We start from the raw sequence: 17,913 nt of genomic DNA, 5'->3' as shown, positions 1-17,913 counted from the left end.
ATACCCGTGTAAGCGATGCCGTTTTCCACCAATTTTTTAATGCTAACTATATAGAATTTATATTATTTTCATGTCTTTTAGCACCACACTGTAGTCGACGCCAAAATTGTAAATTATTAAATACTCCATCCATCCCTAAATGTTTAACGTCGTTGACTTTTTAATACAAGTTTGACTATCCATTTTATAACATTTTATTTATTATATATATATATGCATAAAAATATATTTAATAATAAATAAAATGATAAAAAATAAATAATAATTATGTAATTTTTTAATGAGATGAATAATCAAACTTATATTAAAAAAATCAACGCCATTAAACATTTAGGGATAGATAGAGTAGTATTTAAATTTTCAATTTAAGTTAATTTTACTATTTTTTATTAAATTTATTTCAGTAATATCTTTTAAATTTTTAAAAATACGTATTAAAATTTTAAACACAAATTATTTTTTATTTATAAATACGACGTTCGTCCGTTAATCACGCGTGCGGCTGCTCTGATCGATCCTCCGCCTATATAAACACCGTATCCACCCCTGCCACCCACCTCATTCAATTCACTCCAGCTGCCTCCTCTCTCTCTCTCTCTCTCTCTCTGCCCAGCCAGCTCCAGCTCATCCATGGCGGGGGCGGCGGACAAGGCGGTGGAGCGCCTCGCCCAGCGGCTGGTGCTGCCGGCGGGGCCCACGCCGGCGGGGCCGCTCCGCCTGTCCTGGCTCGACCGCTACCCCACGCAGATGGCGCTCATCGAGTCGCTGCACGTCTTCAAGCCCGACCCGGCCAGGGACGGCCTCGGCCTCAGCCCGCCGCGGGTCATCGAGGCGGCGCTCGCCGCGGCGCTCGTCGAGTACTATCCGCTCGCCGGGAGGCTGGCTGTGTCCGAGGAATCCGGCGAGCTGCAGGTGGACTGCGGTGGTGGTGGGGTGTGGTTCATCGAGGCGGCTGTTCGGTGCCGGCTCGAGGACGTGGATTACCTCGAGTACCCTCTCGCCATCTCCAAGGACGAGCTGCTCCCCCACCCGCGCCCCAGGCCTAGCCGCGACGAGGAGGACAAGCTCATCCTGCTCGTCCAGGTACGTCGCCGTCCGCCGCCGGCGCCGCCGGCGCGCGCATTTGGAAGATGGGTTGGTGTTTGTGAGCTCACCGGCGGGCGGCGATAATGCAGGTGACGACGTTCGCGTGCGGCGGCTTCGTGGTGGGGTTCCGGTTCAGCCACGCGGTGGCGGACGGGCCGGGCGCGGCGCAGTTCATGGGCGCCGTCGGTGAGCTCGCCCGCGGCGGCGGCCGCATCACGGTGGCGCCGGCGTGGGGGCGCGGCGCGGTCCCGGACCCGGCCGGCGCGGCGGTCGGCGCCCTCCCGGAGCCCGACGGCGCGGCGAGGCTCGAGTACCTCGCCATCGACATCTCCGCCGACTACATCGACCACTTCAAGTCCCGGTTCGCGGCGGCCACCGGCGGCGCGCGCTGCTCCGCCTTCGAGGTGCTCATCGCCAAGGCGTGGCAGAGCCGCACCCGTGCGGCCGGGTTCGACCCGGCCACCCCAGTCAACCTCTCCTTCGCCATGAACGCCCGCCCGCTCCTCCACTCCCGCCTCCCCCGCGGCGGCGCCGGCTTCTACGGCAACTGCTACTACATCATGCGGGTCGCCTCCACCGCCGGGAAGGTCGCGACAGCCACCGTGACCGACGTCGTCAAGATGATCAAGGAGGGCAAGAAGCGGCTCCCGTCGGAGTTCGCCCGGTGGGCCGCCGGAGAGATGGCCGGAGTTGACCCGTACCAGATCACCTCCGACTACCGCACCCTGCTCGTCTCCGACTGGACGCGCCTCGGCTTCGCTGAGGTGGACTACGGGTGGGGCCCGCCCGCCCACGTGGTCCCCCTCACCAACCTGGACTACATCGCCACGTGTATCCTCGTCAAGCCCTGGGCCCACAAGCCAGGGGCACGCCTCATCACCCAGTGCGTCACCGCCGACCGCGTCACCGCCTTCCACGACGCCATGCTGGACATCAACTAATCCGCCCCCCCCTTTTTTCTTCTCTCTTTGTTCTTTTAATTAATTAATTAATTAAATTACTAGCTTAATTAATTAATTCATAGCAACAAACTAAGCAAGAAATAATGATATTTAAGGTTAAAAGGAGAGAGAGGTTAAGAAAAGTGAAAGAGCATGTAGATATAGATAGACAGGTAGATGGTAGAAGTTGTTGGCATTAGTGGGATTGGTATTGGATTCCTTATTATTATTATTTTCTTTTTGTGTTTGTTGGTCAAGTGTATACTGATGTACTCCACTACTGCTACTACTACTTGATATTCTCTTTTTTTTTTCTCTTTTTTAATTTTTTTCTTTGGGGATCAAAGCTGCCAAGCTGGAATTGGTGGGAAGCCACCAACTAACCAGTTTCTCCCCTAGATATGTGTACTCTATATTGTATTTAGTTTTTATCTTGTTTTCAGAAAGAAATAAGCTGGCAATGAGTACAGCGCTTTAATTGTATTTGGATCGATTCAAAATTAAGTGGTGGTGCTCATCCTTCTAAATTAAATTACTGATTTTTATATACTTTATCGTTCCGTGCTCTCTCTGGTTTTCCGTAGATAAAGCCGTTGCAATCTTTTTACACGTACGACCGTTCGTCTGTTTTAATTTTTTATGTTAGTAAGTAAAATATAATTTATACTTGATATACAATTAAAAAATAAATCACAACAAAATGAATGGCAGTTACATAAGTTTTTTTTAAACATGAGGATTGTGCAATGTGTAAGTAAAAATCAAGGATATCTTCTATAAAAACAGAATGTAGTATTTTTTAATTTTTAAGATTTTCCCCTTCTCTTTTAGCAACCATTCATTTTTACACCTAACCACTTATATTTTTTGCAACAAATTTGAAATGTATGCCATATTATCGAAGTGTGCCACGGAGTACATCAAAAACGTAACCGTACATGTATGTTCATTACGATTTAATCATTGATGTTTATTATGAATTAATCATTTAAAAGCTATCGCGGTCAAATTGAAACGGCAATAGTAAACGCTGACAACGAATAGTTGAGACTGTGAGATAGAAATATATGATGCTAATTTCACGCGTATCTCTTGCAATAATGTAATGGAATGTTCCATTCAAGTGATGTGTACTCATTTCTTTTTTTTTCTTCCTTTTTTTTGTGTGTTCGGAAATACTCCGTATTATCTTTTCTTCAGTATAATTCACCACCAAAGTACATCCAAGTATGACAACTATGTACTGAAAATGATACTACTACTCCATTATGGTCCCATGATAGATTGACTAGTCCACGTCTAGATTGTGATGCAGTGAAAACGAAATTTCGTAAAGTTTGTTTATGTTTTCCTACAGCTACATCAATTCTAAATATAAGCATTTCTGTATTGTTTAGCAAAGACTAAAAAACGGTTAAAAGATTTACTTTTAGTTAATTCAGTGGTCTAAGTTTTAAATTTTAAATTGATTAGATTGCCTTTCCAAACTCCCAATTGACTATAGAATCATTTAAACAATCATGATTATAGGAACCAGGACAGAAATACTTATATTGTGTTCCAAAATTCGAGCATTTAAAATACTTATATTTTAGAACAATATAAGATTTGACAAATAATTACATGTTACTTTGGTTTGTTAAGTTGGGGAATAAACACCAATCCTAGGGAGCCTTAATCAATAATTAAAAAAAGACTAAAACACTCCTAGAGCAATGGAATGACAATAATGTAATATCTGTTGCATATGAATATGTAATCACTGCAATTTGCAAGCATGATCGCAACCACACTACCGTTTGCCGCTGACGTCGTAGCTAACTAAACTTTGCTGTAGCAATTAAATTGCAATCGATCAATTCATCTCGTCGTTTTCATCAAGCTGGCATGCATGGACTACAGTGCAGAGATGGTCAATTTTTCTCTTTGGAAAATTTTGTAACAATTAATAATGAACCTCGATTTTTCTCTGGAAAATTTTGTAACAATTAATAATGAACCTCAATTGTGCCACCATATATGAGCCCGACAAAATTGGACAAACTCACTCGTTGACGGGCTTGATTGTTAAGAGCATTCTTAACAGATACTCTACCTCATCCCCTATCCTAAAATAGAGTATATGAGAGAGAAATTAAATGTTGCTCCAACATATACTCTTTCACATCCTTAAAAAATAGAGCATATTAGAAAGAGAAACTTTAAATATGAATGTTCTCTTCCCTCCCTTCATGTCTTAACATCCCATCATAAGAGAAGAGAACAACAATAATATAAGATAAAGAGGTTACAAAATATTAATAAATTATATATTGATGATATATCATATAATATGAATGTTCTGTTAGAGTGAGAACTAATATGAACAGAAAATCTGTTCTGAATGAGAACTAATATGAACAGAAAATCTGTTCTGAATGATCAAATTTGGATAAGTTGTTGGGATACTCTTACTCCATGATGTTGTCGTCCACTCACTAGCTACATATCTGCCCTAACTGTGTGGTTTCGTGTAGGTTTTCATTGTATATAGGCCTCGTTACTTTCATTTACTTCACTGGATTATTGCCGTGTATTATTTGTTTTATAGCTTTAAAAACATATTTTCTTAAGAATATTCTTCTACTGGATTTTACTTATATCATTTGTCTTAAGCTAATCTGTTACATTTATTTCTCAAAAGTATTTAATTTTTTCGTAGATAATAAAAGGGAATAATCTAACTAAAACATGGCCTATAGTTAGTTCCTTGTCAGGAACATGTAGCAAGGAGAAGTGAGAGATAGCTCTGATAATAGGGCCAGTTAAGTAGAGGTGGAGAAAAAACCTCTCATGATCTAAAAATGAGTGACAACGAATTTACAGGAGCATAGGTGGTCCATGTCCTAATTTGATGGTGTGACACGATGGGGAGACTGCGAAAGAACACAGTAGAAAACAAAAGCATGTTGTCGGTTACGTATTACTTGACGCTACTGACCCTTCGCTTTATTTAAAAAAATTTAAAAAATATGTAAAGCTATATATATATATATATGCATGAAAGTATACTTAACAATAAATGAAATGATATAAAAATAATTAATAATTATATAATTTTTTTGTATAAGACGAATGGTCAAACGTGTATAGAAAAGTCAATGGCGTCAAATATTTACGTACGGAGGTAGTACAAATAAAACTAAACTAGAATGTTCGTGGTTAATTGACATTACCGTGGAACAACAATTTCTCGTGTTCTAAATGAGCCGGTGACAGAATGAAGTAGCAAAGCCGGAGTGTGTTGTCGGTTGTATGTAACAAAGAAATCTAAGTTACAACTGTTTGTTGGTGGTTTGTGAAAATAATTCTCATGTTCTAGCCTTATATGCAGAGCATGATGAGGTTACGTACCATCGTCTTTTCGCTTCTGTTTATACTTATAGCCAAAATTTAAATTGTGAATATTAAATTAGAGTTAATTTTAGGGTTTTTATTGTAGTTTTTTTACTTTGAATTTTAGATCACTAAAAACACATATATAAAAATTTTATACACAAATTATTTTTTATTTATAAATATGCAGTTCTCATGGTACCAAACAATAACATAGAGAGAAACAAAAGAAACGTTTGCCAACTATGTGTTGGGTAGTTAAGTTTTTGACAAATAAGACATTGGTGAGATGCCTGGAGAGAATGAAGTAGCAAAGCAGCAACGGTATCTGATCCTTCTCTTGGTTAAGACAAAAGATGACGGATGATTAGCTTGTAGGATAGATTGTTTTTGTTGATGGTGCGAGGACAACTGACAACCTACTATCAGGGGTGTTTCTTATCGTTTTGATTGGGGTTTTACCGCTATATATCCGACGGTAAAATATTTGTTTGTTGCATGCTTCCATGGAATCTAGTAACCTGAACAATACTGAAGACAAGGGAGTATTCTGGGAGCACTGTACAACTGTGGCTGCAAAAGAACCTGAGCTAGCTTTATGTCCTTGTCTCCATCGCCATTACAAATTTTATTAGGTTACACATACCAATCATCTGGACTTTGCGAGTACAGTGATTAATATCATATTATTCAATCAGTAAGCTCTGATTAGTGCCCTAAAGGAGACTTATGGATTTTTATTGACCAGTACTTCAGTATGCTGCCTACCAAGTCTTCAGAAAACCTAATAGGGATTCTTGATAGGTCAATTTCAGTTTGTACCTAATGTTACTAGTTCCATGACAGCAACCTTTTGCCAACCATGACTACAGGGCATTATGATCTTAAATTCTATTGTTATGTTTCCAAATAAGCTGTACAACTTTAATATTTTCACTGCATATGGAATATATGGTACACCGAAAGTCACACAGCATTGTATAAGTGACCAGCTTAGCTTGTGCAAATTTTTGCTCCACTGTTCATTTTTAACTACATACGAGGTCAGCGTTAGTGTCGTTGGTGCCAACGCCAGACACAGAAAACGCATTAGGCTATTAACGTAGATTAATTAAGTATTAACTATTAATTATAGAGTTAAGAAATAGAATTATTTGAATTTTTAAGGAACTTATTGTTTAGAGAATTGAAAAGTGTGCCTATAGTAATATGAGGAGTAGCCAGTCAAAACAGCTGATCTGGATGGGACGTAACACCCTCGTATTTTCACTTCTGGTGGTTATAAGCCTAAATATAAATTTTAAACCTTAAAATTGATGTTGATTTTGGATTTATTTATCATAGTTTATTTTTTAACTTTGACTTTCGAATCAAACACATATATAGAAATTTTATTCATAAATTATTTTTTATTTACAAATATTCCTAAGTTTCTGCTGATCTGAATTCCGTGCCAACATGGTAATGTTCTGAACGCGAAAATAAGTGGCTTTGACATGCTCGCACTGCCAATCCAAGAACAACAATGCTACCCTAACAATTTAGAGTGTCAGTGAGAATTTGCTCATTCTCTTCATTGACCCTAGATTTTACCTTATCTCTTATATACTCATGAGTTTTTAGGTACTTTAGTTAAGTTATATTTCATTTAAGTTACATTTCAAAATTTTAAATTCATAACAAATATTTGGTATTTTATCCCTATTTTCACAACCGAAGTATGGCACGAAAACATTTCTAACTTAAGCAGTATGCTAAGGACAATAATGTCATTTTCACAAAAGCTAGCGGTGAAATTAATGGTCAATTAACAGAATTGTCATATAATAAATCTAAATAAAAACTCAGAGTATGCAAGGTACCACGAAAAATCTTAGGAGGATCATGTGAAATTTTAGTGCCACGCAAGGAATTGACTCTTCAGTTATACCGGAAGAGAACCTCCCAGAATATCCAAAGTATAATTGCATTGCTTAGTGTGTCATATGAAATTTCTTTGCAGTATTTCAAACAGCTTGTTCCAACAACATTTGCAATTTATAGTTGTACATAGATGTGGGCCTCATTTGTTAGTTGGTGTAGATAAGTGATAATAATGATATAATTGCGTACAACCTCCGTCCCAAAATAAACGAATTTCTGTGTTTTTTGATAGAATTTTTGACTCTTCGTTTTATTTGAAATTTTTTTATGATTTATATTTTTATTGTTATTATATGATAAAACATAAGTAGTACTTTACATACGACTATTTTTTTTAATTTTTTAATAAATTCTTTAAATAAAACGGATGGTCAAACGCTAGACATACAAAACCTATAAATTGTCTTTTTTTGAGATGGAGTAGTATCCGTGGCAGCCACGTCAATGCCACGTTGGTTTCCAAAGAGATCACTACGGTTATAAGGACGAGCATAAATGTGGGGCTTGACTCTAACCACTAATTAGAAATATTTTTTCCATTTTTATGCAACAAAATTTTCGATTTCCACGAGACAGACCTCCAGTCCATGTTCATGCCGTTATTAGTTAATCGTTCATCGCTGAAATCACCGTAATACGCGAAATCAAAACATTCTGGTGATGCTGCTCTCTCACTTTGAGCTACAGTACGTGATTTGATTTTGTTCGAGAGAAATGACCATTATTATCAGTAGAGAGTAGTAGATGCTACAAGTGATTAAATGGAAGAGTTAATGCTAGTAAACGTTGGGCCATGGCCCATCACACAAAGCCCACATACACACAAAGCCCATTGTGAGTAATAATGGGCTGCCCTGACGGATGGGCCTTTGAAAGGCTGGCAAAGGAGAAAGCCCATTTGGCCTCCCTCGCCTCTGACCTGGGTTCGATTTAGCTCCCTCGATATATTGCATTCTTCGTCTATCGAAATCAATTCATTTTTGCCCCCCTTAGCGGTTTAGTGGGTTTGTTGTTTTCTTTTCCTAACCTAGCTATTTGCCAAACTAATACTAAATTCTTTGTTTTACAAGCCTAATTACTTGCACCCAAGAGATAGAAAAATGAAAAAAAAAAACGCCCAGAAAGCCAGCATGTCCTCTGCCTGATTCCTCGACTAGGAATTTTGACATTTTGGCCTTTTTAAAAAATTTATTTTATAAATAGATCTGTGAAGAAACTTATTGCATAAATAGATCTTTTTAACCGTGCTAACGTCATTAGCGCCGTCATTATATAGGACGGCACCAATGACATTGGCGCCGTCCTCCAAATGATTTTGTTGAGTTCATGTGGCAAGAGGATGGCGCCAATGTCATTGGCGCCGTCCTATACAACGACGGCGCCAATGACGTTGGCACGGTCAAAAAAATCTATTCGTGCAATAAGTTTTTTGACGGGTCTACTTATAAAATAAGTTTTTCAAAAGGCCAAAATGTGAAAATTGCAGTTACTCGACGGTTTGATGGCTGATGCTGTCCAGCACTTCCCTAATCCCTAATCACAATTCGTAACCTCTGTTCGTTTGCAGCAGCAAGAAACCCAAAAACGTAGCAATTTCAGATCGGAGCAAAGGTACATCTATCTGTATCCATCAGTCCGTCCCATGAGTTCATTGTGCCGTGACAATTGACAACTATTTTTTTTCTTGTTTAACTAAGTATAAAATTCATGTTAAAGACATGAGTTTAGTTTACGTGGTCATCGATTTGCTTTTAGGAGAAAAGGCGAAACGGCATGTTTGGAAAAAAAATAATTTATGGATAAAACTTTTATATACTTGTTCTTGGTGATTTAAGAACAAATGCTTAAAATTTTAAAAAACAAAATCAACTCTAATTTAATGTTGAAAATTTAATTTTTACCTTATAAGCATAAATAGAAGAAAAAAATATGATTGTTTTCTTGGTTACTACATTTACTGTTTTAGATTAAATTTTGGCGGGTCCCAAATAATGGTACAAAATAACATTTATTGATGTTCTATAATTAAGCGAATGTACACGTTGTTTAAGTCGCATTTTCAAATTTCAGGGGCTTGTTACGTGTTTCGCACCGGTGTATTCAATTCCTATACATGATCATGTTTATTATTTAGAATAAGATTTGGTTACACTTAGTCAACGGCACAACCAGTACCAACCAACCAAATTTGATGTGTTAAAACTTGGTGGGTAAATTGTGTCTAATCATTGCATGGGATTGAGATCCGGTGCAGTCCTAATGTCAACTACATATTAAGGACTACACCGGATCTCAGCCGTCCATTTTTTCAACCAAAGGCCACGATCTGATGGTACAGTACCCGCACTATAGTATCATCTACCGTGTTTTTCCGCATAAACAGTGCTGTGAATTTTTTGGGCCATTGGATTAGGATCAAACAGCTACAGTGTGACCGCATAAGTTACAGTCACACTATAGACCGCATGGGATCCAAATCCCATTACATGGTTATAGGGTAGAGCGAGTAAAAAACATAAAGATGAGGCATATTTAGAGGGTGTTTGTTTCCCTCCTGTTTTGTTTTTTAAGTCCCTGTCACATCAAATGTTTGGACACTAAAGAAGTATTAAATATAGACTATTAATAAAACTCATCTCAGAGTTCTGGACTATTTTGCGAGACGAATCTATTGAGCCTAATTAGTCTATGATTAGCGAATGTGATACTACAGTAAATATTTACTAATCATAGATTAATTAGGTTTAAAAATTTTATCTAATAAAATAACCTTTATTTATACAATTAGTTTTGTTATCTATTTATATTTAATACTTATAATTAACGTCTAAATATCCGATGTGACAATGACTTTAAAAAGTCACTGGATTGAAACTTGGTGGGCAAACTGTTTCTAGACTGTGTATTGCAGACGTTTCTAAGGTGCAGAGCAGAGCAGAAATCCAACTCGATTACAACACTCCAATAGAGTCCAAGTCTATGTCATTATTCAGAATCAGAGCCACACATGTTCCTCGTGCCGCCACAATCTTTAATATCCGCCCCTTCGCCTAACATTCTACTGCATACTACTATCATTTTATTTAACCAAAGACGTGCTATTCATTGTCTTAAAAAATTAATGTAATTTATTTATGCTTGGGCTCAGGGAATACATTTGCTTGTCAATTTGTGAGATGCCAAATTCTCCTGGCCTCATCTTTTTCTTATATTAAGTGTAAGGGGAAGGGCTTATTAAAAATTAAAACATAATTTATGGGTAAAATTTCTATGCTCGCTATGTTCTAAAATATAAGTATTTTTATAATTTAAATCTTGTATAACAATATAATTATTTCTGCACTAAATCTCATTATTTTAATCATTCCAATGATTGCAAAGCCAATTAGATACCTAGAAAGAAAATCTAATCAATTCAAAATTCAAAACTTGACTACTGAAGTGATTAAAAGGAAATTTTTGACGTAACCTTAGTCTATGCTAAACAACTTATAAATACGTATATTTAAAAACAGAAGTACTATATGTTCTTAACGATCTAACGATCTAAAAGCATTGACTATAAAATAAACTATAATAAAAAACATAAAATCAACTTAAAATTTAGGTTTTAGAATTTAAATTTTAGTTTATAAGCATAAACGAAAAGACAGGGAACTCTACTAACAAGTTTAAGTGTTTGCTCAGGGCTCCTTCTTCCAAACACAGAAATTTTATGAAAAACAATTCAGTTACTCTGAAATACCCGTGTAACTACTCCAACCAAATAAAAACCCTAGGTCCGAAAAAAATACGACTCCCAGCTAGCTGTTTCCGGATTTGCTTTTGACTATTCCGTGGACTATTTTGATACTTCCCATGCATTGTCTCACTAGAATAGCTAAAGAAGCAAAGATAAAGAAAAATAATGCTACCATTTAAATCTAGAAAAAAATAGTATTATAACAAGAATTTCCATGTGTTTTGAATAGGTTCGTCGAGGTTCAAATCCAATTATCCAGAACTGAAGATTAGCGCGTGTATTTAAAGTTGATACATGAAGTTATAGTAATGAGGTTAGGTAAACTTGCTTCGAGCTAAGCAAGAATTATATGTTGACCATGGCACAAAAGCCAATTTGCTCTTAGCAGCCCATCTGTCAAACTCGAAACTCCAGTATAATGCATCATGTCCTATTACTTATTATCTTTATTTCATATCGTAAATTATTATATCACTAAAAGTACTATTAAATTTAGTTATATAAATAAAATATACGCATAATTATATAGATAAAGTCTCATCTTTGGGATCGTAAAAAGAAAAAGCCAAACATTGTATTTTCATATGAAAAACTAATCTGTGAATAAAACTTTTATATACACGTTCATATCGATCTAAAAACCAAAACTAAAGAATAAACTTCGGTGAAAAAAATATCAAAATCAACTCTAAATTTAAGGTTAACAATTTAAATTTTGAATTATAAGAATAACCAATAGCCAAAAAATGAGGGTGAAATCTCATATAACTAAACATCCTCCTATATAAAATGGAGAACTCGATATCCAAAGCATCACATCATCTCATTCTCCACTCATGCACAACTAATTAATCCGAATTATAAGTTAATTAATCCCATCGTTTGATCCCCTCAACAAGTCTGTTTTTTTGTCACTCCACGTCGTTGCTACAAATCAAACAGACGAAAGAAAAAAGAAAAAAAAAGAAAAGAGGGCCCAGGCCAGCGTAAAATGCCGCCGGGCCGTGGGCTGGGCTGGGCCGGGCTGGCGGCCCGATCAGTCGGAGAGGTCGTGCTGGTGCCAGCAGAGCAGCATGGAGACGCACCGCCGGAGGATGTACAGCCTCGTCCGCTGCTGCTTCAGCACGCCGTAGCACCGCCGCCGGAGCTCCGCCGCCTTCGTCCTCCGCCGCGACTCCGAGAGCTCGGAGGAGGAGGAGGTGGTGGAGGGCGGCCGCAAGCCGCTGCCGGCGGCGGCGGCGGCCGGCGTCGAGAGGTGGCGGTACGCCGAGCAGACGGAGAAGGAGACGGCGGAGAGCTCCATGGATGAGCTACGCGAGCAGAGCAAGAGGAGGATGGAGATGAGAGCGAGCTCCCGCTGGAAAGGGTTATTATATAGGCCCGGCACGTCTGATTCCCCGGGCCCACATGACCGTGACTGCTCGTCATTGGAAGCCGACATCTGTGCCGTCTAATGACTCTTCTGCCCCCTTAATACTTAACTGCTTTTCATATTTTTATGACTTGTTTAGCCGAGATTAAGTTTAAGAAAAGATAGTTGTATCTCTTAAAAAATAATGAGTTTGATGTAGATGGGAGCATAGGTTGGGATAAAATGAGAAGCATTTTGAACCAAAAGTGATTGATATTGATAAATGGTGCTAGAAATGTTTATATTTTAGGATAAGATTTTGAAACAGAGAGAATACTTCACTTCATTTTTTTTTTCAATTTTGGAAAACATAGTAAATTAAGTTTGTGACTTTTTTACACATACTACAAATGTATGTACTTATAATGTGTACACACTCACCCATCCTCTGTCTTTACAAGTATCTCCAAAGACTATATTATGGATGCCTCAATGTACATATATGTATTACTTATCACTGAAAAAATAATTAATCGTAAATACGAGCGAATGAATTAAGTCGAGAACTCCAACCCGGACAGACCAGTTCCTCTACAAGAAGCTAACAAACTGAGCACTTGTCATATTGGTTTACAAATAATTGATGACAGATTAAATTGTACTACATTTTTAAATCTCTTTGTCGCCAGTACGGATATGGTGGTGATGAGATGATTCAATTGTCATTTAGGGTTTGTGTGTTTGTCACACATATATACAGGTTAGTGCTATGATTAGGAGACATTTGTCTGTACGCTGAACTAATCTATAAACTAACAGATGATCAGTGACGTTTTGCTAATGGTGACGCTTGGCTGGCTCCAAGGATCAGTTACAATAATTGCTTCCTGACTAGGATCTGATGCAGGGCGAAGGTGATTCACAATAAAAAAAACTTAAAATTTTGGGCTACGTACGTCACAACTTGATTAGTTTGGGCATGATAAAGTGTTCTAAAAGTGATTAAAAATATTGTGGAATTAATTGACGTTAGGACAGGTAAGCAAGCATTTGATCGATCGGTTTCCTGAATTATCGGTGGCATGAATTAAGTTGATTTCAACCAAATTACGCAAACCCGTTATAGTTTTGATGCATTCGTGGCACTATGTTATGACATCACTTATCTTGCCAGATTAGTTCAGCTGATGATATGACGACAGAAATGAGGTCCTAAAATAAACAGAGTGGTCAAAACATGGACTAAGCAAAATTTGGTTTGCCAACGCATCATGGTCCACCCACTATATTGCTTTTAGGCTAGAGCTAAAGTAAGGAAAAATCCTCACCACTTTTGGTGAAAGAATTAGTCGATCTAATTTTTAATAAATTATGTCATTGATTTTGGATATTACTTTATTCATTCATCTTATTTTTACAAAATATGTGATTATCATTTATTTTCTTATAACTTGTTTTATTATTAAAGGTACCTTCAAGGTGACTTGAATTTTTTTTACATTTTTATGGGAATTTTGAATCAGATAGGTGGTCAAATGTATGTCTAAAAGTCAATGATGTTATCTTCTAAAAACGGAATTAGCTGATGCTTATAGTTACTTAGATAGCAGGGGGTGGAGACAGTAGCATGTTGAAACAAATGTCGTGGATGCTTATACCATATATTGTGACAATGTCCAGACGTTGTTTGAATAGTATGCCTATATGCATAGGATCTTTTCTTTTCCCCATAGAAAATGCAGTGATGTGTGGCCCTCATGTCTCAGCTAGAAAATAGCCCTACATATTAGCTCCTGGTGTGCAGCGATAAATCCCCTCGCTCTTGTGAAGACACCTAATGTGCCAAGGTGAAAACACTCGTGAGATGCATTGGGGAGGTTTCGCCCCTAGTGGTGCCCTCCTAAGCCCTCCACCATCGTCATTAAGCTACATCTAGTTATTGAGTTGTCATCATCATTAATCTTAAGTTATCACTGAACTTTCATCATTGTCACGTAGATCCAATGAGCTTGAGCAAGATTCAACCAGTCCGAACTCAGATTGAAATGGTGCTAGTACGAGGATGAGAGAGGGCAATGATGGCTGCCCAAAGAGGAGTGGTGGTGGCACCTAATCTACTCCGAAGAAAGGTGAGGAAGGGATGCCAGCGGAGGCGGGTGGAGCAAGTGGTTGGTAGAGGTGGTGAGACAGAGAGCAGCAATAGAGGTAGGGACGGAGAGTGACAACGAGATAGGAGGGTGTTAGAGTATTGGAGAGGTGAGAAGGGGAGGAAATAGATTTTACTTTCTATATTCCATACTACCTCCATCTCATAATAATTTTATTTTTCGTTTTTCCGTGTCCAACGTTTGACCATTCGTCTTATTTGAAAATTTTAAACAAAAACTTAAAAAAATTAGTTACACATAGTAAGAATAAAAATATTAATCGTAAAAAATTTTCATATAAGACAGAGAGTCAAAACATTATATCAAAAAACTAAAAAATGATCTTATTTTGGGACGGAGGTAGTAGTGTTTAGTGTAAAATTTTAGACTTGTAACTAAATCGAAAAATAAGATGACTGAAATAAAAACTGTTATGGGTTAACATGAAAAGTTGAAGACATTCTTAGAGCCACTTTGTATCTGGAGAAAATCATATCTAAAACGTGTTATCCTATATTGTGAATGGCATAAGAAAGCATATGCCCAAACTTCTAAAAATTACCCAATGGTGTCCAGTGGGTGGTTGAAAATATCCTAGATGACATTTGTCATGAAGGTCGGTGTCATCTTAATTTATCAGAACATATCTTTTGTATCTTTGTTGCCTACTCTTTGTATTCAATTCCCCTTTAGAAGACGACCCATATGTAACTGTTCATTTATGTTTCTTCCTTCCTCTCCCCTAACAACGATTCCCTCTCCCTCACTCTATCAACGGAGGCGATTGCAACAACAGTATAGGTATAGCTCATGCGACAGTGGCGCATGGAGAAGGTTATGAGCTGGTGACATCTAGCACCTTAGGTTGCTCTAGCAGCCCAAAGATGGAGGATGCTACATGCCCCAACGTAGAAAGCCCATAATCCGGTTGGCCTCATTTCTAGAATCCAACTATCCCTTGGGTCTATGTCGAAGCAAAGTGGCAAGGGGAAGAAGAGCACTAGACCTTACAACGTTAGCCTCCCCTTGTCACCGAGCGGTTCCTCCAATGACACATGACTGCTCGATGTAGCTGAATTAAGGTGGCGTGGCAGACAACAGTTATGCCCCTAGGTATGCATAGCGATATTCGTCGTACTCGATGCACCTAAAAGTTATGGCTGAGACCTAAGAGTGATAGAGCCACAAGAAAGCTCAACAAGCATTGGTCAAGGCCAAAGAATAGTGCTATGGTTGTTGTCCTATGGCAGCCTACAGCGGATCCCCTTATGCCTCCTTCGTTGCAATGGTGGGTACTAAGTGCATCAGAAGGATGCAATGGTAGTGACAGGTAGACCCATTATTTTTTCCATGCTAGAATGTCATGTCAACTAGCCTAGCCCAAAACCAGCTAAAACTGTATAAGGGGGTATGCGTCCAGTTTGAAGAGTTGGAGGTATCAAATGTCTGATTTTTAGCTTAGGAGATAATTCACATTGTTGCAATAGTTTATGGGTAAAACCTACCATTTTCCCTTTTTTATCTTCCATTTCTAATTGGCATGGGGAGTAGTTGATCGACATAAGTATTCTCATTGGTTGTGTTCTTTTATGTAGACTATTTCTTGTCTTTGTGCATATTTTCCAAATTACTAAATGGTATATTTTTTGTGAAAAGTTTTGATATATAAGTTTATCATCTTACCTTTCTAGAGTATATTTAATTTTGTATAAAAATCAAATAATATTTTATCTTTCATAAAAAAACACAATGATGTCCATTGCTCTATTAATGGCGATGGCACTGACCAAATTAATACTTAACCAACAATTGCTCAGTGCAGAGATGTTAACATAGTACATCATGCTGCCCAAATTAACAAGGGATTAGGACATAAAACACAATTAAGAAAACCTATTCATTTCTGTACAGCAAATTACTACGGACTTGTCATATTTTTTTGTTCGAGACTGACAAGGCATTGATTGTTCGTGAAAAAGTCAAATGACATATTTATAAACAAGAAAAATAATTTATGAATAAAATTTTTATATACATATTCTTAGTGATCTAAAAATCAAGGCTAAAAATAAACTTCGATGAAAAAACTTCAAAATTAACTCTAAATTTAAAATTAAAAATTTAAATTTTAACTTATAAACATAAGTAGAAACGAAAAGATACGGTGAAAAAGGCAGCGCTTTCAACTTAGTTGCAGTCGTCGTATTGTTCTTGACTTCTTGTTATATTCTCTCTCTTTTTTTGTCCATTTGGATATGTGAATAGGGTTTCTGGAATTTTCAGACAGTTTATTAGCACATTTACATACAGAGGCTTTGCTAGCTAACAGAGGAACATAAAGTATCTGAATATCTGTAATGAGCTGTACTGTCTGCAGCAGACGAGGAGCAACAATGATTGTTAGGGTTTTAATTTGCATATGTTTTGTTTTGGCAGTGGATAGGACAGAACACAGCATTAAGTTAATGCTATTAGTTAAGAAATGCTCCTACTGAGCTTTGCTAGACCACCCCCTTAATTGGTTGTTTAATTCTGAAACCAATCCATTGATTAAGATGTACAGCTCCTGACACTGTATCAGGTTGGATGCTCCTATGCTACTTGTGGCTACCATCCAAAGATTACCAACCTAGTAACATGGCACCCTTGGAGTTAATGATTGTGTTAATGGTGATTACTGATCCATGTGCTATGTTCTTGTTTGGAATGTAACAATTTTCCATTACCACTGTGCATCTAAAGTGAGTAGTAAAAAACAAAATACAACTACTATCAGATTGTATACATTATGAGAGTAGTAAGTAGCTAATACCAAGTTATATACTTACTACCTAGTCATAAGAAATAAACAAATAATTTATCACATATCTTTGTCTCAAGTTAGTGATGGTAGGGTCCAGCTTACTATCTACTTTTGTTTTTTTATCATTGTTGCTACAACGACAACTAATACCCACTGACGCAATGCCAACCCTTATTAACGAAGTAAGTAGTAAACATTGGTGATGAACAACACACACACATATATATATATATATATATATATATGCACTGTTCCTGCCATGGCATATCTCTGACCTGCCTTCAGACTGATGCTGCATCAGCCATCAGCATTCAGTCACCTGAATATGATCAAACAGCCGTTGATCCCATCCATTTCAGCCACTGATCATGATGCATTTGGACACCATTATTATCAAGATTCGGCTGCACTTCATTCTGATACGCCCACGTAATCTCAATCATTTGGCTTCCATTATAGTGCTGGTTAGTAATTATTCAAGTGTATCATGCTAAGATTCTTGCACGTTAATACAAATTGCACACCTTTGTCGTGCTAAAAGAAGA

At 37.8% G+C, this 17,913-nt stretch overlaps 1 protein-coding gene across 1 annotated transcript; it reads left to right on the top strand.

The window, feature by feature from the left end:
• The first annotated feature begins 571 nt into the window (after positions 1-571).
• Positions 572-2,576, top strand: LOC102709281 (acyl transferase 7). The gene is made up of 2 exons (XM_040524175.1): positions 572-1,083; positions 1,176-2,576. Exons 1-2 carry the CDS (start codon positions 631-633, stop codon positions 2,025-2,027), a joined length of 1,305 nt encoding a protein of 434 aa, XP_040380109.1. The 5' UTR covers positions 572-630; the 3' UTR covers positions 2,028-2,576.
• Positions 2,577-17,913: the final 15,337 nt, after the last annotated feature.

The sequence above is a fragment of the Oryza brachyantha genome, chromosome 5 (genome assembly GCF_000231095.2).
Source record: "Oryza brachyantha chromosome 5, ObraRS2, whole genome shotgun sequence".
NCBI classification, from domain to species: domain Eukaryota; kingdom Viridiplantae; phylum Streptophyta; class Magnoliopsida; order Poales; family Poaceae; genus Oryza; species Oryza brachyantha.
Note: the sequence above shows the minus strand (reverse complement) of the source record. Positions and strands in the feature narration are given on the sequence as shown.